This window comes from Acomys russatus, chromosome 2 (assembly GCF_903995435.1).
Source record: "Acomys russatus chromosome 2, mAcoRus1.1, whole genome shotgun sequence".
Classification (NCBI taxonomy): domain Eukaryota; kingdom Metazoa; phylum Chordata; class Mammalia; order Rodentia; family Muridae; genus Acomys; species Acomys russatus.
Window position 1 is genome coordinate 41,287,744 of NC_067138.1, and position 24,797 is coordinate 41,312,540.

The 24,797-nt window shown below is 37.1% G+C and overlaps 1 protein-coding gene across 1 annotated transcript in view; it reads left to right on the top strand.

The window, feature by feature from the left end:
* Positions 1-13,713: 13,713 nt before the first annotated feature.
* Positions 13,714-24,797, top strand: part of Mmp16 (matrix metallopeptidase 16) — a 243,938-nt gene continuing 232,854 nt past the window's right edge. Inside the window, exon 1 of the mRNA XM_051160589.1 lies at positions 13,714-13,944. Coding sequence (XP_051016546.1) covers positions 13,813-13,944 — 132 coding nt within the window. The 5' untranslated portion in view covers positions 13,714-13,812. The remainder of the gene's footprint in view (positions 13,945-24,797) is intronic.

Here is a 24,797-nt window from a genome sequence, read left to right on the forward strand (position 1 = left end):
AGGTGGGCGCAAGGGGAGAAATGCATGAATATCACTGAGAAAGGAGAGTGAATGGGGAATGGGAATTGGAAGCAGGGGATAGAAACAAGAAGGATCAAATAGGGAGAGGATAAAAGGTGAGAGAACTTGGGGAAACAACTGGCATGGGGGGCAACTCTGAGAAGAGCTAGAAACCTAGGGCAATGGAAATCCCTGGAATCTATGATGGTGTAAGTGGGTGATAAGAAGACTGAACTTTCCACCTCCTATAACCAGATAAGACTTCCAATGGAGGGAACAGGACATTAACCTAGTCACAAAACCCTATAATTTGTTCTGCCTATAAGATGTGCTGAGATAAAGATGGTACAGAAATTGAGGGAGTGACTAACCAATGACGTGTCCTGTTTGTGACCATGCCAAAAGATGGAGCCTACCCTGATGCTGCCTGGAAGGCCAGGAACCCAAGGCTAGATAGCACAGAGACCTAGGTTAGAAGCAAACACAAACGGCAAAATAAAGTCAATTAAATGATTCCTACCCACTTTCTGTTATACTCATAGATGGTGTATGGCCCAGTTGTCATCAGAGATGTTTCACCCACCAAATGATGGAAACAGATGCAGATACCCACAGCTAAACATTAGGCAAAGCTTGGGGAATCCTGGTGAAGGCAGAGGGAATGATTGTAAGAGCCGCAGTGGTCAAGAAGTCCACAAGAAAACCTATAAAATCCACTAACCTGAGTCTACCGGGGCTCACAGAGACTGAACTGCCAACCAATAGCTTTTAGGAGACTGACTTAGGCCCTCTGCACATGTGTTACTGTTCCACAAATTGGTCATAAAGATCCAATTTTTTAAAAAAACATTAGGACATTGTAGGAAGATTTGAAACCCATAACTAAAATTGGACTAGTTAAAAATTTTTAACTATCCATTTTCAGTTTCTTCATTTTATGACCAAATGTAGAATCACAAGCTGATTCAAAATAGCTGAATGCTCTTGGAAACCAATGTTAATATTTCATGCTTATGTGTGGACATAGTGTCAGAGGGGTGTCTTTGTAACTTCAAACCACAGTTTATAAGAGAAATTTAAATTCAGAATTCTAAAGAACCGAACATTTAAGAAGCTTTTCCAACGCTGAGTGTGATGGCACACACCTTTAGTCTCAGCACTCATGGAGTCAGAGGCAACCAGATTTCTGTGAGATCGAGGCCAGCCTGATCTACAAAGCAGGTCCGGGACAGTCAAGGCTACAAGGAGGAACCCAGTCTCAAAAAAACCTACAAAATAAAACAAAACAAAACCCCAAAACAAGAAAACAAAAAAATTTGCTATGAAGTATGTAGAGTTTTTTAGGACCAAGTGGACATTGTCTTTTCTTTAAAAATGTTTTCTGTTTTGTTTGTAAATCCCTTGATGACGAAGAACAATAATTAAAGGCTATGTGATGGTGCTTAAGTGTTATGTGTAGCAATGGTTTGGCATTGCACTTCAAGATTAGTGTTATCATGTGTGCCATTTTTACTGACAGACCTATGTGTATTTACTTGCAAAGTATATTTATCTTTCTTTCTTGTATGAGTATTAAGAACATATGATATCTAATATTTTATTTATTTATTTCACTAAATAAATTTATTAATTTATTTCACTAAATGAAAGCATTTAGAAGCTGTCTGCCTCATTTGCCTTTTAGAAAACCTTAAATAGTGGACAATCTCTGAACATTAACTCAATATTTTAATGTTCAATATCCTTTTAATTGCATATATTCTTCTGTGAGATGACCTCAGTTTGTGCTAAACTTTAAGAACCATGAGACTTTTTTCTTTTTTTATGAAAGATTTTTACATATATATTTCTACTATTACACATATATACAAAAAACTATTTACAGAAAGAAGAACTATGAAACAGTCAGGAATTATATAAATGTTACATTCTTAGTAATTTGACTATTTGTATTTGGAGCCTTGAAGGAATCATGTTTACTATCTTGGAGCATCTAAAATTCTGAATTTAAATCAATACCTATCATATCTCAACTAAAGCATAGATAAAGAAACTGTGGTACATTTACACAGTGGAATACTACTTAGCTTTCAAAAACAAGGAAATCTTGAAATTGGAAGGCAAATGGATGGAACTAGAAAAGATCATCCTGAGTGAGGTAACCCAGACCCAGAAAGACATTCATGGTATATATTCACTTATAAGTTAATATTAACCCAACATCAAAGTTCTCTGAGAAACTCCACCCAGCCAGGTTTTGGGACAGATATTGGGACTTGCAGCTCGACTTTGAGCAGAGAGCTGAGAGATATATGGAAGAGTGTGGATGCAGGGGACATTGGAAAGACCTGAAGTGGTCTGGAGCTCCACAGGAAGACGACCACGGCCAGGGTATCTGGACCCAGGGGGCCCTGCATAAACTGATGCACCAACCAAGGGCCATGCATACAGAGTACCTAGACCCCCTGTTCAGACTCACCTGAAGGACATGACATTCCCCATGTGTGTCAGGAGGTGGGAGAGAGGGTACTGCCTCTGACATGAACTCTAGTGCCTGCAATTTGATCACTGCCCCTTGGCGGGGCGACCTAGAGGGCACAGAGAGGAAGGGCATGCAGGCTACCCTGATGAGATCTGATAGACTGTCATCAGACTGTTGGGGAGGAGCCCTTTCCCCCCACCCACCGGGGGAGGGGAATAAAGCAGAAGAGAGAGGGAGGGTGGGAACTGGAAGATAAGAGTGAGGGGATAACAATCCGGATGTCATGTGAATAAATTATAATAAATTTAAAAATGCATCTGAATATTCTTCCTCGTATAGTTCTAGATATTCTGAAGAAGTTGCAGGGTAGCAAGTTATCAATAATAAAGCTAATTGTTTGTGCTTTTCAATTTGCATGTTAAAACCTAACTGTGGAGTGATGTGTGCAGGTAGGTGTGAAGTAATTAGCTTATCAGAATAACGCCCTCATGGATGAGATTGGCACCATTATGAGATGAGGTTCAGCATAGATGATTTATCTTCCTGTCTGTGTGTAAAGTTACAGAGGTTGTCTGCAGGCAAGAGGGAAGTTCTGGCCAGACAGTGCATCTGCTAGTTTCTTAATCTTGAACTTTACAACCTCCAGACTGTTAAAGAAGTTTATTGTTTCAGTGACCTGGTCTGTGCTATTTTTATTATACTACCTCAAACTTGAAATGAGTTTTTCCCTACATTGAGTACAAGCACAAAATAAAACACCTGTAGCCTTTCTACTCTACAGGTGAATAGTTCTCCACTTTCTGATGAGTCTCTCCAGCCAAATACAGTTTGGGCTCCTCCTACTTTAACTGAAAATTTAGAAACCTGGCATATTTTCATAGACACAATATAGAGCTAATTCTGTTATCTATATTTCAAGTTGATATTGTATAAAAATATTTGTAAAAGATTATTTAAAAGTAAGATATATTTTAGTATAAATAAAATAACAACTTTAAAATATGACATATATTGAAATGTGGCAAAGATAAATATATCTGCCTTATAGATATACTGAAGCTCCATAATTAAGTACATATATTTTAGTTACTGACTTTTTAAAATGTGACAGTATTAACACTAAGTTGCATGTTGGGTAATTTGTAGTACTTTCTACTCTCTTATGGAAATTCTAAGATTCTAAATCAAATCAGATAACATTTTCTGATTCTTTGACTACTGTGATAATAACAATTTTAAAATATATAATGACATTTCAGTTAAAATGCTTGAGTATGAATATTTTTTCTTTTTAAAATTTCTGTTCTTTTCAAAAATTTATTTATTAATTCATTCATATTACATCTCAATTGTTATCCCATCCCTTCTTTCCTCCCATTCCTCCTTCCCTCTTACTTTTACCCTACTCCCCTCCCCTATGACTGTGACTGAGGGGGAACTCCTTCCCCTGTATATGCTCATAGGGTATCAAGTCTCCTCTTGGTAGCCTGCTATCCTTCCCCTGAGTGTCACCGGGCCTCCCCATCAAGGGGACGTGGTCAAATATCACATACCAGAGTTCATGTGAAAGTCAATCCCCACTCTTCACTGAGTATGAATATTTACGCAACTATTTTGCAACAATTTAAAACATATTTCAAGTTTTATTTAGATTAGTGAGGTATTTTCATTTTGTTTTGTTTTATTTTACTTTTAACACAATATCATTTTGACAGGTATCCCAGGCTAAGCTTCAACTTGCTATATCACCCTGGATAACTTTAAACACATTCTAAAATTTGCATTGCATTTTTATTTACTTACTGTGTTGATTTATACATTTGTGTGTGTGTATGTGTCTGTGTGTGTGTGTGTGTGTGTGTGTGTGTTTGTGAGCACGCACACTTGTGGAGATAAGAAGACAGCTTTCTGTAGTTGATTCTCTCCTTCCATCATGGAAGTCCAAAGGTGGGGGTGTTCATCTCCTTGGCCTCTGATTCTCAATTTGTGATACAATTGATACAATTATAGGAACTGAACACAAAGGTTTTGTGCATACTACAGATAGAGCAGATATTGAGGAAATGACCAACCAATTACTGTCCCAACTCAGACCTACTTCATTCAAGAGAGTCGACTCCTGACACTATTAATGATGCTCTGCTATGCTTGCCGACAGGAGGCTACCAAAACTGTCTTCTGAGAGGCATCCAGAAGCTGATGGAAACAGGTTCAGATATCCACAGCTAAACAATAGGCTAAGTCCTGGGAGTTTTGTAGAAGACTATTAAGTTTTAATATTCCTGAGAATGGTTGCATATTTCATTAAATTAGATAAATAATAATTGCATTACTAGCGTATAATTTACTGATACTGAATTATGTTCTTATATTCAAATTATATTATTTATAATTACCTGAAAACTTTGTTTCACATCTTAGGTAATTTGAAATGACTGCTACTTTATTTGTATGTGCATGTATTCATTCATATATGTGTATATATTTGTCTGGATCAAAGGTCAAGTTTAGGTATTGTTTTTAAGGCCACTTCCTCCTTTTGTTTAAGACAGGGTCTCTGATCAATCTAGAAACTTCTTAGACTAGCTATTTAGAGAACTCCTCCCACTGGCTATGACTGGGATTACAAGCATGTGCCACCATGCCTATATTTTATGTGAGTTCTGGAATCAGTTATTGCCCCCTACCAAAGCCTTACAAAGTGAATTATGTATCATGTTGATTATTACTATATTGTAAGAAGAAGGATATTTTTACATACCTCCAGAGTTTTGGTCATAGATATTCATATAACGTAACATGAATGAATCACCACTTTGTAAAACTGAAGCTACTGGAAAAGCATAGCTTTAATGCAAGTGGAGGCAGGTAATGTAACAAAACTAGTAAAAGAGCAACATAAAGCTACTGTGTTACATAAGGAGATCGTCCTGGAGGGATGCTGTAAGTGAGGAGTAACTCTTTGCTAGGCTTTAAGACATTACAACAGCCACTCTTCCTCATAGGGAAAAACAGGAATCAGGAAGGGTGTAGAGGACACTACCTTCATTGCCATCTTGAGTTTAACAGTAGTTAGAAATAAGGACAGAATAATTTTCCTGTTCTAGTGCAGAAGAAATTAAAGATAATGGGGAATAAACAATTTCCGACTGCTAACGTGTGCAATGAAAATGCACATTAGAACTAAGACTATCTGCTCTTTGTTCTTTTTATTATATCCTTCTTGAATATTAAGTGTGTTGATATGGATTAATTTACTTTTATTTTTGTTCTAAAAGATATAATAAAGGGTATTTCACTTGCTTCTTTTTTCATTATTGTTGGAAATTAGATTATAAGAGGTTTCCTGAACTCCCCCAGTTTAGCTTTCAATCCAATACTCCTACTTTAATGAATATTTTTGTTTTATATTACAGTTTTTCATTGTCATTTTATGACTTTTAATGAAAGTCAATCTAATTTCCATTCTGTTTTCTATTTTCTTCTCTTTGCCTGTGAACTAATAAAACATATACCTAATATGGTTTATAATAGTTTAAAGGGAGCTAATTTTATTTCCATAAAATATTAAAACCTGACACTTTAAAGTTTCTTTTCTTTTGCTGAATAGTAAGGTTTATCGTGTTTTTTGATTTTTGTGTTTGCCACTTAATAGTGAAGCTGTTTCCTTCAACAACATGTCTTCACGTGAAACAGTAACCAGTCACTGTTAGTCCTTTCTGCCCACACGCTAGATGTATATTAGGTGATGGACACAGGGTACAGTTACTTCTGATGTTTCATATTGACAAATTTCCTGAATCTTCTGCACATAAATATGACATGTAATTCTCACAACTACTTTAAGTATATAGGACCCCATTGTATAAAGACAATGAATTCAGAGAGAATAGATTTCCCAATCCTATATGAATATCTAAAGGGATTCTCAGTTCCCCTATTGGACCAACCAACTGCATTATGATTGTCATTTTTTACCAGATTATCATTATGAAACCATGACATAATTAATAATCAAGAAGAGTCTTGAACTTTAGACTATCACAGTTATTTGCATAGCACCAATAAAGCACCAATGTAACTGTCTCTTAAATTGAGTTGTTATTTTCATGGTATTTACTTATTTGTATGTCTAAAGTCATTTATAATTTTACATTGTTTATAAGTAATATGCAATCATAAGCAATATGATAGAAATCAAAATACACACATTTCCAATTATTCACATGGCTTAATTTTGGAAAGCCTCAATTTTCCACCTTTTCATGATTGCTAATACATTTAGGAAGAGGACTTTAAAAATAACTTTCCAATTTTAAAATGTATAGCTGGTTTAACTAGGTTATTTAAAGAGAGGTCATAGTAGATTGGCATGCAGGAAATTGAAAACAAATAAACAAAAAAACAAAGTACATATGATATACAACGTGGTAGAGATGTTGTGGATATTAGACATAAATTATAAAGAGCATGAATTTACAGGGTCAACACTTAACTGCAGTGAAGGTAAAGGAATGATATTGAATCAATGGACAAAATAACACCACAGCTACTGGCTTCTGGTTCATATGGATGTAAATAAACATAAGAGTCAAAGGTATATTAAAATATTGGTTAATTAGTGAGTCTAGGCTGAAATGAGGAAGATAAAAACAAACAAGCAAACAAAGCCAGCATAAACAAAAGTGGTGAGCTTCTCTGAGGACATGCAGAGTTTTAAGTGAAAATGATGATAAAAAATTGAGAACAAAGAACTGGATTTACGTGGGAAGAAACAGACCTGTGTGTAATAGCCCAAATGGAAGTCTATGACAAAATCTTAAGAGAGAAGAACCTCTTTCTTGGCAAAGAGTACAATTTAGAATTTGAGCATCCACAGATTTAGGTATGTGTCAAGCTAAAGTCACAGGAAAATATGTACGTCTACTGCTAGAATAATGCTCTGGTCTTGATGACACAGTACAAGTAAAGACCATAAATTCCTCCAGTGACCTAATGATATAAAGTCCAATATCTCTTTACTTCCCCAATCTGCATGCTTTCACATACTTCTGAGCTGGCGTGGACCTCTGAACATCAAACATTTCAAAATCAAAAGAAATTGGAGGAGCTGAGGCTATCACAGGATACTTGATTATCTTTGCTAAACTTTTTTTTCTTTATTTAAATGTTTGATACTCTCAGATGTTTATTTGAACAGTAATTCTAAATGAAAACAATTTTAAAGTTCAGTAATTTCTTCCTATCAATCATAGGAACATAACAAATCTGAATTAGTTTATCAGAACTCATTTCACAATTATCTTCTGAGATGCGTAGTAATTGGTATGTTATAGAGATTAATAAGTGTTTAATAGAGAAAAAAATTAAAAATGAGCAAGTGAGAAAAATGTGAAAAAAAAAACCACACAATTGTGGAGGAGAAAATAGAGAGTAGATCAAGCAGATGGAAAAAAATATAGCTATTTCACTGGTAATGATACAACTAGAGAATTATTATTCCTTTTCTCTTTCTCTCTGTATGTGTGTTCATATGTGTGTGTGTGTGTATGCATGTGTGTATATATGTCCGTGTGTGTGTGTGTTTGTATGTGCCCATATATGTGCAAGTGCATGTGTGTGTGTGTGTGTGTGTGTGTGTCTTGTGGTTTGTTCCCTCATGCAAGGACACATAGATATAAAGCTCTGGTACCCGCAATGTCTTCTTGCCTTGTTTCTCCATCTTATTTTTGGAGACAGGATCTCTCTCTGAACCCGGAGCTCATCCTTTCAGCTTTATTGGCTTTGTAGTGAGCCCCAGGGGTTCACTCTCTCCACTTCCAAGTGCTGGCATTTATGTGAGTACTGGGCATCCAATATCAATTCCTCTCTCTCTCTCTCTCTCTCTCTCTCTCTCTCTCTCTCTCTCTCTCTCTCTCTCTCTCTCTCTCTCTGTCTAGTAAACATCTTGTCCACTGATGTCCTCTTCTGATTTTTCCTTAATTATCATGTTATCATGTAAGAAAGCATTTTCCTCCAGGATGTGTTGTCAAAGAATACTGTGTTACCCAAAGTAATCAGCCATGTAGATAAATTCAGCCTATGTGGTTATATTTCTGAGGAAATGAGTATCATTTCAGTACTGTAAGTATTACTGCATCATCTTGCAACTTTACTAATATTACAGCCATGGGTTCTGTTTAAGGACCTCTACTGTGTGCAAACTCTGGAACAGGACATCCCAGTGTTGTCATGATTGTGAGAAACCATGGAGCTGGTGGAATAACAAGTACACATTTCTGACAACCTCCCAAGCCTTAAAGTTCCATGCCGACAGCAAATTTAAATAACAAGGTCTGATCTGCATATGCATGCTCCCTATAGTAATGGAATGCCAGGGGCTTGACACTAATTTGGTATGCATTGGAAAATTTTTAATTATTATTTAAAAGTTTTACAGGCTTAACTGTTGCCAGAATGGAAGGAAGCACATACACTGGTACAGTACAACAGTTGATGTACTTTCCCACACTACAAATATCATTTTTAAGGCTGTAGTCTGAGAAATCTGGTTCAATGGTACTTGTAAAGAATATAATTTAACTCTCTATATTTTTTGGAGACCATTATAATCACTATCATACACCAAAGTATCATTTAATTGTTTAGTTTTAACCAGCTGCCATTGTTCTCTGGAAGGATATAGGTATTATTTGCTTTTCTAGTCTCCATATCTTCCATGTGACATTTTATTGACTTGACATTGTCCCATGCCAGTGACAATTACCCTTTCTTTTTGGCTTTTTATTTAGTTTTCTCTCCTCTGTTTTCTTTAGTCACAGATAATTATGAGAACATTAGTTTTCTGAAATTTCTATAGAGGGAAGGCATATGATGAAAAGCACACAAAGCAAGAGACAGGAATTGCGAAGAAAGACTTCATTAATATCCTAGAGGGAAGGATGATAGTAAGTATTTTAATTTACTTTAGACAGGTTAATATCCTCTCAGAGAACACCACCAACATATATCCCTGAGCCTTAAAAGGAAACACATCCAATAGGTTAGAAATGGAATGACAAACCCATGACCATACAATTGAGTACCTATCTGTAGGTCTTCAGCTGTATCCACACCAGTATTAATATACAATACTTATTAGGGAAGCATGAAGAAATGTCTGCAAAGAAACTTTAGGAGGTACAAGATAAAAGAGCTCTGAGAAGGTAAAGTTTCTATAGCTCACAAACTACACAAAGGAAGAATAAACTCCTTTGTTGGATGTTGATCTGATGTATTGTCATGCTAATTCTTGGCTGCTGTCTCCATGGCCCACCCCGTACCTTGCCTGAGAGCCTATCCTGTTTGATCAATAAAAGGCTATCACACCTGGGCAAGGCAAATGGGATAGTCAGCTAAGATTCCAGGGCTTGCAGAAACAAGGAGGACCGGAGGAGAGGAGAGGTGAGGAAGAGGAAGGGTGCGCAGTGGGTTAGGTGGAGGAGAAGCACAAGGCCTGCATGGATGTGGATGGAGACTTGGCCCAGATGGTGATAATTAGCTAGTATTTGTATTTATGAACGAGAGGTAGCTTGATAATAAAAATTATTAGAAGCAGATGACATGGGACTGGGGCAGATATCCCATACCTGCCCCACTATGGGAAGTAGTTTAGGGGATTAATATCTGCCCTTCCCCAGGTTAACTAAAGCTGCTTTAAAATACAACAGGTGTCTGTGTCTTGAGTGATTGCTATCAGGTTAGTAAATACTGCCATAATAACAATTATAGGCCTAATAAAAAACATTATTAGGATATACTTGTAAATTAACTGCAACACTCCATAACCTCTTTCTAAGAACTTCTTCTGGGTAAAGCATAAGGCTGAATCTGACATGCATTGTTTTCCCTTGTTCCTCATTCCACTGACCTCTAACCTTGATTGTTTAAACATGCTCCAGCCTTTACCCTCTACACAATGTCTGTACTCCTACAGATGACTGCATGCATATTCATTGCTTCACTGCACAACAGGTCTGAAAAGTCTTTTCTTATCTTCCTAATAAATTTTTATATAATTTCCAAGATTCTTTGAGAATAATTTACTTTGTGAGTGTTTTTTTTTTTTTTTTCCCAAAGAGCTTGGAAGGCAGGGATCAGCTGCTTATTGTAATATCCTGTAAAGTATCTTTCAATATATAAGTACCTTGATTCTTACAGTGTTGTGATAATATCTCTGTTATGGAACAGTATATGCTGAGTTCCATTATTGAAATGAGATGGTATCTTCTTTGTTTATTGTTTCCAGAAACTAAAAGACATTTTCATTCATCCTTTACTGAGAAATGTTTATTATTCAGATTAATACATGTTTGTAAATAATTTCACTGTTTATTATTTTTACTGTTCATAAATTTATTATTTCCTACTTTGAATATTTGTTTTTTTCCTAAAGATTATTATTTGAAAGCATAAGATTCTGAGCTCATCCCATTTCTTCAGCCTTTTTAATTTGATTGCTTTTGAAATTTTGTCTTATAATATTTTTATAACCAATTTGTTCCCATGGATACTCCTATGAAAAATTTAAAGATACCCTTATCTTCCTATGTACTTATTGTTATTTAATTGCTTTAATATATGATTGCAAACCCAGGTTCACATGTGTCCACACAGAAATATTCACCTCTCTCTTTTCCATGTTTCTTTAGAGAAAAGCCTCCTTCCCCATCACAGGACAAACTCCACCCTTTCTTCCACCTCTCATATTCTGGCTCATTTAGCAAGGCCTTCACAATTTAGAACCCTTTCCTCAAATAGGGTTTGTAGACAAGTTTCCGTTTTTCCAACAGCATCTAGATGACTAAGAAATACTTTTAAACTTTTGTCATCTAATTTGCTCTCTAATGGTGTTTCTTATAAGATACAATGGGCACATAAAATAAGTGTGTGTGTGTGTGTATGTGTGTTCATGTCATGTCATTCAAATGGCAAAGGCGAACATCAGGCACCCCCCTCTACTTTAATTCCTTGGAAGGGTCTTTGTGAACTTGGAGTTAGAGGATTTTCTTTTTTAGCTTGATTCATAGCTAGCATGTTCCAGCAATTTACACATCAAGGGTGAGGTGAAAATTAAATGAAATACTGTAACTGGAAACATTCTGCAAAATTTAACTGACTGTACCATGCAAGGTAGCTTCTTAATATGTCCTAATGACACACACACGCATACACACACACACACACACACACACACACACACACACAGACACACACACACACACGGCAGATTATCAGAACGGGCTCTCTGGGTCTCAACTCAGGTGCTGGGCATATGTTTCATAATTTTTAACAAAGCAGTAACAAACTTCTAGTCTTCAGCCCCTCCTCCACCTGCAAGGTTTCCACTACAAATTATTGTCCAATACAATGCTTGGCAAGCTATTTTTTTCGACATTTTCCATCTGTTTACTAAATGTGACCTCTTGTGTTCTGCTTCTCGCTTTACTGACTGACCATGAAATACATCTTGTCAGTTCTCTCTTCCATTTTGCCAAGGCAGCTGTCAGGTACCTGGAACACTGCTCTCCCTTGCTATGGCTGCTTTGCTCTCCTGTAGGCTCCTCTTCCCCTCTACTGGCAGCCTTGCTCCCAGACTGATGCCTGCCTTGCTCCCTTCCCCCTCTCTCCTCTGCCAAAAGTCGCCTGCCAAGGGCTGATAGTTGCTGCCACCCCTGTCCATTGCCTCACATTGCCTCTGTTCAGCTCCACTGTTGCAGCCTTTTCTGAAGTTCCTCCGCCCTGTTTTCCATCTTGACATGGTCTCTGGGCTCTAGGCTCCTTTCAGACCCCCACCCTCTTCTGATCTGCTTCTAGTATCTTCCTCCTGCACTTGTCAGCCTTTCAGTCCCCCAACTGGGGGTGGTGGTGCTCCCCGTTTCCTCAGCTCTCAGTCTTGTTCCACAGCTGCCTCCTCTTCAATGCTGCCACCTCTTTTCTCAGATGGGTTAAATATCAGCATTTACACCAATGTATTCACCACTCATTTAAAGAAGGCCATTTCATGTGCATCCTGGGTTTGACTGGTCTACTAAAACCTGTGCCTATTTCCTGAGCCTGTAAGGCAGAATACAATGAGCCTGGGAGACTCCAGGTCACAGAATTAGGGGACCCTCATAAAGTTTTTGATGGCAGGTATTTGCCATCCCCATCTTACAAACTTAGCCCTGGTAACTGACCCACGACACAGCCACAAAGCAACACACGGGAACCTGGGTGTTGTTCTGATTTTCAGCGCTAGGGATCTCTTTGAATCTCTCTAACTAAGATGCTGAATATTCTTCAAGAGCAGGCCTAGGCAGCAGCTCCTCAGCTTCCACCCAAATCTACAGCGCAAGCTCCACCCAAGCCCTAGTTGGGGAGGGGCGCTCTTGTTTTCAGATGAGAGAGCAGGGGGCGGGAGAGATGTAGGAATGGATTCTCCTGGTAGTTATCAGACTTCTGGATGGGGGCAGGTAATAAGGAAAGAGAGTATGTCACCAACTGGAGCCTTTAGCAAGGGCCTGGTATCTAATCCAGTGCACCATAGCCATACTGTATCCAAGAGGCAGCCTTTACCAGCCTTCTCCTTTAAGAAGCGCGCCTGCGTGTGTTTTGGGCTGTGTGTGCCCCTGTGTTAGTGTGCTTGAGTGTGTGTGTGTGTGTGTGTGTGTGTGTGTGTGTGTGTGTGTGTGTGTGTGTGTGTGTGTGTGTGTGTGTGTGTGTGTGTGTGTGTGCGTGTCTAGAAGCTAACGTGCGCGCGCGTATGTGCTGTGAGTGTGAGCGCGCGCGGGGGCCCCCAAGAGCCCGGCAGACCCCGGGAAGGAGGAGTTATGTAGATTACGGATGAACATTCTGGAGGGGAGCGGAGAGGAGGGAAGGAGCAGCAGAAGCAGTGAGCTGGGAGCAGCTGAGGCCCTTCCCGCAGAAACTGGGGGCACCAGCGGCGGGCGTAGGAGGTGGAGAAGGCGGAGGACGCACGGGTTGGAGGCGGCGGCTGCGACTTGGCGGCGCTGGGAATCGGAATCGCGGGTGAACTTGGGCGCCACGTTCCGGGCGACGGCCGGGTGAGGATGGTGAACACTTGCCGCTGCTGACCCTGCCTTTCCTCCTTTCCTCCCTGGCTGCCTAGCCTGGCGCTAATCTCCTCCCCTGAACTGGTTGGTGAACCTGCGAGCTCTACCCACCCTAGGACTTTTTTTTTTTTCTTTTTTCTTTTTTTCTTTTTTCTTTTAAAGGAAACGAAGCAGTGGGTATTGGGAAAGGGGAGAAAAGGCAGGGGAGCTCGTCCATTCGTTGAGGCACAGTTCACTATGATCTTATTCGCATTCAGCACTGGAAAAAGGTTGGATTTCGTGCATCGTTCGGGGGTGTTTTTCTTGCAAACCCTGCTTTGGATTTTATGTGCTACAGTCTGCAGAACGGAGCCTTATTTCAATGTGGAGGTAAGAGTACAAGGCTTCCTTCCTCTCCCTTTGCCTGGCTGCTCCCTGGAACCTTTCCTTCACTCCTTGGATCTTTGTAGCTTAGAGCACATTGTTTTCCTTGCCAGCTAGCCACCGAAACCCTTGTTGAGTTTTGCCAGTGTTGTAGGTGATGGATGCCTGAAGACTGGCAATCCGTTATCCCCAGCTGCACAAAGCACGATGCTGCACACTCAAAGACACATTGTAGCATGCTGGTGCTGCTTAGCCAGGGAAGAGGCAATGTTCAATCTAGAGCAAACATGTAGCTATAAGAAAGCTGGACTTCATGCTGGATACACTGCAAGGGAAACAAGATTGTTGGTTGGCATCATCTGCCGCCTGGGTATTGTTCCTGCTATATTTTTCCTTGTGGTCTGTACCTAACAAAGGGAGGTAAAATCAAAGAACCCAAGGAGAGCAGGGGAATACTTGATGGGCTTAATAACACCACTTTGTGATAAAACACTCGAGCAGACAGTGTCTTTCTATTAGACATAACTTAATACACTGTAACTAGATCTAACTGTACAGAGCACATGAAATCCATCCCCTCTCTAAGTGCCTACTCGCTGCCCTCCCAGGGGACTGGAAATCAACGTGGCACTGTCTAATAGTTCGGAGGTGTGTTGTTAAGTTCGATTTCACACTGGCATGACAAAGCCTAGACATCTTAGATTGTCATTGGTTTTACTGTGATGGGTTTGGGAACAGACAGCAAAAACAGTAAGGAACTTATGCATAAGGACTTGCCAGACCTTTGCAAAAGTGCTCTTCCTGTCATCCACTGAGCACTAAAGCCACTCATGTGCAATATATCAGTCAAGGCATGCATACCTGGGCTGTTACACAGTTCCTTAACCTAGCATTACATTTAAGGTTGAGTCTGTGGGAGGGTCTGGGTAATACAAACTTCTCTTGGTTATGTACCAGGGATGGCTTCATATATTTCAAAAAAAATTATGCTTGAAACAGCAAGGGTTGGTGTGGTTCTTGTGTTGTTGCCATGAACAGGTTCTTGTTCCTGTTGTGGTGTTAGGAGCCTGTGTATACATAATAGCTGGACCTGTTGCACACTGTTTGAATATGTTTCATGGAAACAATTTATAAGTAAAGTGTTCATAATAAGTGCCATGTGTGGAGGCAAAGTCTTCCATGGACTGTCCTTTGGATTCCATATAATGGGGTAGAAGTAATGCATTTGAAAAAGTAAGAGCCATCATCACAGGAATTAGAAAGTTTGCAGATGCTAAGTAGGGATATGTTTCAAAGAAACCACACACACACAAAAGCGGTTAACCCTTTCAAGCACACAGTCTGAATTTCTACATAAAAATAGCAATGGAAAGAAGCTGAAGGGGCAGACTTTTCTTCGTGGAAAATTTGAACTTTTAGAACTGGCTGTCATTATGGATTCTGCACTAATACTTAAATCGAGATAATTTAGTTGAAATGAAGGAATGATTAATTAGTTCAAGGACTGAAGGAATGAAAATAGCCAGCTGAGCTGCTGTTTATAATGCTATATACAGAAGGGGCTGTTGCTTGGTGGGAGGGGATGAGGCAGAGGCAGTTAGAGTAAGTGCTGGCTAGCATCCTGCTTCCTATGGGAATTTGAGCCTGGGTGGATAGCTGCCTACTATGGGAAGCTCTTAACTCACCTTTACAGGATTGAATGACATCAATGTTTTGATGATTATTAGGTTTGTTTTCTGAGGCTAGATATAGGTTACACTGCATTACTTCATATTGGAATCCCTCAGTCAGTTCAACCAGATACTGTTACCTGAAAGAGGTTGAGATACTTTTATAAAATTATTTCATATTGAATTTCAAATATCTCTTTTCATCTCTCAAGGTTTATGTGAAGAGTTGTTTGTAGAGCCACTCTCCCTATTTTAGAGTATTTAAGTTATCCCTGTCATGTTTATTGTACAATGCAAAGATTTAGCTGACAGATGAAAGAGTCATGTGCCCTCTGAGACCTCAGTGAGCTTACTTAACACAAAGGGAATTTTCTAATGATTTATAGGAGATTATGTCTCAGACTTTCTATTATTTCCAATAGCTTTGTAAACTCTTTAGCACTTTTTTGGTAGGTTTCTAGAATTCTTAATATATATGTATCAATTATATATTATTTATATATTAACAATATATAAAATATATTAATATATTATATATTAATCATATAAGTAGCTGATAGTGAAATAAATATTTTATTCAGGATCTAAGATAATGGGACATTTTCTGACTTGTGTTTATGCCTGATGAATATTTATTAGATAATTCTTTCTAATAGGAAATGCTAAAAGGAGGACTATTTCACCACTTCTTTCACAGGAGAGGCATTTATATTGAACTCTTTAGTTTTGGTTGCAAAACATACACAATGAGAAGACTTTATTCCACTCACTCTTAAGGACAATATTTAAAAATAAAGAGAGCAATACTATCAATCATGCTTGAGGCTAATAGGATCCTGATTTTTTTCTAGTAAATACTCTAAGTTATGAAGTTGGATCAAAGCTTTGGAAATATGCCTTTTATGTTGTCAACTAAGATTACCATGTTTTATTCATTGCAAAACTAAATTTATGATCTCCATTACTTTTTATCTGCATGATTTGAGGATAAAAAAAGTTTATATTTATTTTTTCTCCTATAAGAGATATTCGTGTTAACACTTTCCTGTCTGATTTTTAAGGAAACAAACATTTAGAGGGTTCTACTTTCAGAATGTACGGTAGAAAAATTTGACATTCTTATGAAGCCAATGATAAAGGGATTTTTGTTGTTGAGATTTTCAAAAAGCAAATAGAGTATCTATTAATTCAAGGAACAGATACTATCAAAGGTGGTACTATGGATAGATCCCCTGCTTAATTTGTCAGTGGATATTCATTACTAATGTCTCTTTATATCCTTGAAGTGATAATAGTATAAGTCACCATGTTACAAGGCATAGCATGACTAATACTAACTGAAAGTCAAAACTACTATCATTGGATAACAGTCTAAGGCTGAGGTATTCATTGGTCAGAAGCAGCTAAATTATTAGCAAGAAATTGTTTAATTCCCACACTCAAAATAATTTTATTCTTAAAGCCATTATTAGGAATCAGAGATCTTCATGATTCTGGGGTTTAATTTATGAATACATCCATTTTTATTATGAAACTTGAACTACATTATAGTTCATGATAATAATAATTTATTAATTTACATAGCATGTCATATATTACTATTTTTAAATTAATATTTAAACAACAATACATTTTGTTAGTAGGAAAGTCATTTAAAGTCATATTTATGGTAAAAGTAAACCATGTAAAACTGAACAATACATAGAGCTAAGTGGAAAATGATTATTAAGGTTTGTGGGGTGGAATCTCAACAAGGCAAAATTTAATTTTCTTAAATAATAGAAGTAAGATTCCATATGTCATATTGATCATGTATTAAAGTGTTATGAATTGTGACTGTAACCATTTTTAAACATTTCTTTTGTAGTTTGTTTATATAGCTGGTTGGGATCGGTTCCACATTTTTTGTTTGTGTGATCTATCTAAAAGGTCAAAGTTTGTTTTGGATATCAGAGTAGTACATTTGAAATTGCCAATAACTGATTGTGAGATGTGTGAAAAGATAGAAATACTTATAGTTTATAGATTTAAAAGTGCTGTATGTTGAGAAACTTCCATTTCTTATTTCTCGGTTTCTACTTGTTCCAATGTCCAAGACTTATTATTTAATTTGCTCATAGAAATATGTCTACATCTAACCTCTTCATACAGTTCCCTATAGTCAATGTCAGAGCAGCTGATAAGTGATCTACAACAGGGGCCATGTGACAAACTCATAGATGTGTGTATCTGCTACGGGACCATAGGCTAAAGGAGACACTCCGCATGTGCTGGCCATTTGGAACATTTCAGAGAGCCCAGATCTAAGTAGGAGACAAGGAGTGAACTGCGCAGGGCTCTCAAGCTTCTCTCTAGATTTCCCTTTGCCTCTGCCTTTATTTCCGGAGATGCCTCGTCAGGTTTTGCCCAAATCTAGAGTTCTTTAGGCATATGGACTAGGGAGGCACAGTTGTCCCCATGTCACCTTGAAAAGTCCACTAGACTTGAAGTCCATCTCTGTCTGTCCAGCTGGATTTTTTTTTTCAGACTCTTCTAGAAAATGAAGATCAAGCTAGACTCAACAGCCACTTTCTTATCTTTAAAGTCAGGTTAAAAGTGACGCATGTAAAATTTCTGCTGTTTCTTAAACAGGATATATAGATCTAAATAGAAAACATTAATGAACTTCTTCAGATTATTATTTATTTTTCAAAAATTGGATTAATGTTGTTACATGTAAGTTTATTTCACATTGAGACCTTCTGCAGCTATCCACAAAGTACTTGTTCTGAAGTTTTCAACAATATGCTAATAAGGAACAAAATTTCTGATAGTAGATTTCCTGGCTTCTGTCTAATTTCATTGCTTTTGCTGGAGCACTAATCATTCTCTGGGAGTGACATATCTAAGAAATGGCACTATTTGCTTTGTAGCTTGATTTATAGTTTGAATGAATACAGCATATCTTGTGCACGAGCACATACACATATATGCATATATGCACATATATGTGGGGTCACTTCTTTGCATGAGTAAACAATACTTTTTAGATATCACTACTAATAGTTGTAAATTAGTATTGATACTGAGAACCTTGACATGATAACAACAAATAACGTAATAATCTATCAGGTTGGAACATGTCAGCTATTCTGAAAGAGTTCATTTAAATAGCTTCTCTGTTCTTATATTATAATGTACTGAAAATCAATCATGTTAATATGATTTTTTTCTACATGTGTTTTTTCTTAGACAGTTTAGCTCAAGAATGTGATTTTTCACATTTTGTCTTGTCATCTGTTACTATCAGAGAATGTCAAGTTCAGCTTACACCTTCTATTACAAGGCAGAGTTTGCTGAAATCTGTTCATAGTTTAAATGATACCATCAAAATAGTGCTTTATAATTCAAAGAGTGTGTGCCTTTTTATCCCACTAAAGACCAAGTGATTTCTGTCTATATATAGGACTAAAATTAAAGATAGAGAGCAGTTTTAACCAAAATTTGAACATTAAGCTTCAAGAAAGAACAGGGAAAAAAGTTTTCTACAAAGACAAAGAGAGATAAGGAAATGATTTTCATGTAGCCTTGGGATGACAGAAGTATTCCTTATGGAGTATAGTGGAACATGGAGTAGGTGTCAGAGGATGATAGCATCAACTTTGGCATGTTCACACTCTTTTTGCAACATAGGTAAAATCATTTCTTCCCTATCATTTTCCGAAATGAGAAGGGAGATGAAAGCTGAGCACCAGTTGTCACAAGATCTGCTTTTCCTTCCATAAGGAGCAATATCCTCCAGCTGTAAACCCAAACAAATACTTCTCTTAGTTGTGCTGTCAGGTATTTTACTACAGCACTGAGAGAAAACAAAACAGAGTGGAAGGAAACAAAAAACAACAACAACCAAAAATCAAAACAAGTCCTCGATTAACATAAAAGGCCATTTCTAAATTTAGAGTAGGCAGTCTGTTTTCAGTACATGTGGTATATATTGTCATGAAATATCAGGTTGGGACATACATACATAACACTAAATTTGGGGACAGATTAGATTACAAAGGTAGATGCTTCACATTTTCCCTAAAATTAACACCTTGGGGGCTATGCATCATTACAACTTACATCTTATCACATTATCATCTCTAGCAGAAAAGTGAGCTTCAGTCTCAAAAAAATCATTCCAGTCTTGTTAGTAATAAAAATACAGACATCATATGATATGTGAGTTTAAAGTCAATGTTATAGCAAGGTAATACACTTTAAACATTAAATATTAGGAACAAGAAAATGTTAGTTATTACTCACAAGTGGTAGTTTAAAAAATTGTGATACATTGAGTTTTTGCATGGTGTTTCTCAAATTTGATATTAAACAATCTATCTATCTATCATCTATCTATCTATCTATCTATCTATCTATCTACCTATCCATCTAGCTATCAATAATTTCGGGGTTATGTTGAAAACAGTCTTGATTGACACCTTCTATCATGCAGCATCGAGTCTGTGTTGCTTCACCACCAGCACTGTGGGTACACTGCTTCTTTATGTTTAGATTTGTAAAAGACTTTGTGAGTCATATAACAAATGTGACATCCAGCTGCAGTATATAAAAAGGTGGTAGAGGGCACAATTGAGCTGTCTACTAAGGACTATTATGGTTTAGAAGAAATTGGTTTGCTCCCCTCTTCTGGGGAATAGGGAAGGGGAGAGGAAGAGACGGAGGGAGGGGGACTGGGCGGGGAGGAGGGATGGGTCTACATCCCGGATGTAAAGTGAATAACACATTTTTAAAAATACGAAAAAAGAAAAAGAAAAAGAAAGAAAGAAAGAAAGAAAAAGGACCTCAGTGGAATCAAATGTCACAGAGTGACTCAGAGACCATCGTAGATTTTTGAAGAAGACAGTGAGCACATATTTCATGATTTAAGATGTCACCTGGTTTGAATGGCAGTCACTTGGAACCAAAAATTACATATATCCTCAACTCAGAAGGACATTAATCTTTTTTTGATGAAAAAAAAATGTTCTGAGCCTGACAGTATGCTAAGGAAGGTGGTGATATAGCACTGCTTTATATATTCTGCTTTTTAGTTGTGTAAAAGGTTAAAATCTATATCCTTCAGTGACTGCACTTGCTTTTGGTATTACCAAAATGACTCATGGTCTTAGAATAGAGGTAAGATGAATTTAATTTGATAAGACATATTACATTGCTTGTAGCAAAAAAAAATATCTAAAATTAAAAGTACAGAAACTACTTAATCCGTTAACATCTACTTGTATTGTTATCTTAATATTTATTAGGATCATATTCAATGACTATTTTCCAATGAAGACAGGTTTTGTAATATGGTTTATGGCTATTGTTTTTAAGATGGGTACGAAGTTATTCAGAAAATCATGAAAGTAATTTATTTAAACAAGAGATTTAGAAGTCTTTTAATTTGAAAAACATACAACTTATGGGAATGATTAGTATAGGGAATAAGGAGATGAATAAGAAGACATTCATTAATACATTAGAGAATACTAACATTTAATTAAGATATAACCTACTTGTAAATGTAATTTAGGCTTTATAAAATGTGTTTTAGTCTAGTCATTTAAGTGAGATATGGATAAATAAAATGAGCTATGTTCTCACAGAGCTCCTTATTAGATGAATTTAATTAAATTATTCAACGGGACTAAAATTTCAACTATTTGCTTTCATTATAAGCAAGAGAAGGCAGAGTAAATTTTTCTTGGTGAAGCTGGAGACAGTTATGACTGGCATTTCATGTCTTTAAATTGTAGGTACTTGATGTGACATGAGGCGTGATGCTCAGCCCAGTATTGACATAATCAAACTCATTGACTCTCACTGGAGGAATTTTTCTATGGGAACTTGTTAGAGCCAAATCACTGCTATGTGACAATAGTTTGTAACGATTAATATTCGTCCCTCTTTGACTAACATTGTCTATCTATCTTTTGTGCCTTGATTCCTTCTTTAAACATTGCTTGCTTATACTTCTCATGGGCTGACTTGTTTCTTCTAGATAGTGTCTGGAGGCACCTAATATTTTCAGAATAATATGTTTTACAAGTTGGGAAATATTACAAAAAGCCAAATGTCTATCCCTCCCTTCTTTCCTCATGAGTTCAATGAATGAGATGCAAGTAGGTTGCAGAAAATAATGAGTGCCCAGTAGCTTGTGTGACGTTGAGAACAAACTTAGTCCAGAGCACTTCCAGTTACAGATAAAATGTTCCTCTGTAGGTGGAGCAGTCTTAGCATTGCATCACCTTTTCTCATGTCACTGACTGCTTTGCTCCTGTACAAAGTTCAAGTTAACTGCTTACTCCATGAGTTATTTGGGATTAGGAGCATAATAACATTTGCTGTAATAGCTATGTCATCTTCATTGCTAGTATATAGCACAAGTCTTTAATGACAGCACTGAAACTATGTAAGCAGTTACTCACCCTTGAGACTGAAAATAGTAGGAGGAGTTTTACTTCCTTTAGTCAGTCTCATGACTGGAAGTGCCGAAATAGGCTCCTTTTGCCAATATATACTAATTAGAAAACCATCTAGATGATTAGTTAAATGGAAAGACCTCAGGTTTATTCAGATGTTTTAATTTAACCATAAAACAGTGTTAAGTAACAAAGATTGAATGCTAAAACTTTACAAGTGTTTGAATTTTCTGCATTAGCACATTTCATTATCACTATAGTCTTGTGAGATAGCACAGCTCTTTCTCCTTTGTAGTGAGTCAGAGAGAAGGAAAGAGTCTTGCCGGAGATGCATTGTAATGAAGTGTTTGGGGGCAGCAGCATAGAATTAAAGCAGGAAACCTGTGTGTGGAACACAGTTTCCTGACTAAGTCGGTTTAGGCAAAAGATTTCAGGTTTCTAGTAAGGAAGATTGTGTCCACTTCCATTTATGATATCTTTTATATTCTGAACTAAAGAAAAGCATTTAATATACATAGTGAATTTGAAGGACCTTTTCCAAGAAGAGTCATACTCGGAATAAAATTGAATATGAGGTCCTTGGTTTCACTTCTCAAAGTGTTATCTACATATCAATTAAGTTTTAGTGTTTAAAAACAAAAAAGACTGGGTAAATGACTCAGTGGCTAAGGGCACTGACTGCTCTTCTAGAGGCCCTGAGTTCAATTCCCAGCAACCAACCACATGGTGGCTCACAAAAATCTGTAATGTGATCAGATGCCTTCTTCTGGTCTGCAGGTGCACATGCAGGCAGAACACTGTATACATAGTAAATAAATAAATAAAATAAATAATTTGAAGCATTAATAATTGCTAATTTATTGAAGACCTAATCTGACATTATATATATATATATATATATATATATATATATATATATATATATATATAATGTATATTAGATGAATTGTAATCTTATTCCTCAATTATTTATAACAATGTATTTTACTATTAAATTTGATGTTCAAACGTCCTAAATATTCAATCATATTTTACGTGGAAATGAGTTCACCATTGTAGAAAAATTTAACCAGACACCAACTTTATGGCCCTGCTGGAGGGCATGTGCATCCAAGACTCTTGTTTGTGTGAGGCTATAGTCTGTTGTATTAAATGCGTTTTTGTTATTTTTATGTTTATATATTTTTATCAGCTGGATGGAAGGTACAAAATAAGTTAACTATTTATTTGTTAAGTTAAATATTTATTTGTAATGTAAAGGAACCTTCTTGAGAGAAAGAGAGAGAGAGAGAGAGAGAGAGAGAGAGAGAGAGAGAGAGAGAGAGAGAGAGAGAGAGTAGATGCCTCAAAAATAATTGTTTGTCAAAAAGCCTGGTATCTTGTCACTGCCATATTTGTACAGAGTCCAAGTTGATGACTGACTAATATATACTAAATAACAGCTTCGGGTTTTATGATTCTTACTATGTGTAGCTACCATGACTCATATAATTCATTCATTAATCTTTGTAAGGAGATTAATCTTTGTAAGCCAGCTTACTAGGGTAAAACTCTAGATGAAATTGTGAATTCTCAGTGTTCTTGCTTCATCTTGATGCAGTGTAGCACAATGTGTGTGAGGGATGTAGGCTTTGTGTCACTTACGCACTGTAAACTTGAATGAGCAGTGTTACTGACTCATTCCTCAATTACTCATACATAAAATAGAGACGATGACAAGCTAGTTTGTTGCAAAATTAAAGAATTAGGAACTGATTTTGAACAAAGATGAAATAACATTTTCAGAATAAATGTTATTTATTTGCGTGAGAAGATATTTTCTGATTTATCTGCTCCATCCCAAAATAACTTCCCCAATGTACAAAATAAATACAATCATGGTTCCAAGTAACTTAATATTTAGTAGCGAATATGCTACCAAATGAGGTGAGCTCTCTCTTTAGTGGTTTCAACAGAGCTTCTAAAAAGGAAAACTTAGGTTTGCCCAACCCAGACCCCTAAAATACAGTATGAGCTAAGCTTAGGGAGACTGAGGTACCTATACTTCACAGGTCAGTATACTGGAGAGAAGATAATACAAAGGAGGAAAAGATAAACCATCTGGAAAAGGTTTCTCTCCTTGAAACTGCTGTATCTCCCTGTGAAGTCACTTCCCAGGGACAGAAGAAACAGCCATGTAGATTGGAGGAGGTAATAACTGGTGCTTAGGAAGCAATAGTAACAGTGCCTGCTTTCCTACTCCAGCCAGACAGAAAAACCTCATTTTCACCTGGTATATGTAGAATCCACAAAATTATCCATCATAAATGGAAAATAATTAGGCCCAAATGCAGCACTATGTTTTTCTGCTTAACAATTCATAGAGGTCTGAATAATTGGACCATTCCTAATTGACTTAATAATAAAATTCCGTAGCATTTATTGAGATAAGTAAATATCTCATACCCCATAGGGTAAACTCATTCTATTTATCATTAAGTAAAAACTTTATCAAGTATGAGGATGCAGTGATTTGTCAGTAAGTCATGTTGGCCACTCAAGCATGAGGATCTGAGACTAGATCTTTAGCACACAGGACCCGGAGGTGACAGGAGCTCCACAAGAAGACAAACAGAGCCAATTAACCAGAGCCCAGAGGGCCCTGAAGTACCAGCCAAGGACCATGCATGAACTCTGCCTAGATCCTTTACATAGATGTAGCTGATGTGCAACTCAGGCCTCATGTGGATCCACTAGTAAGGGG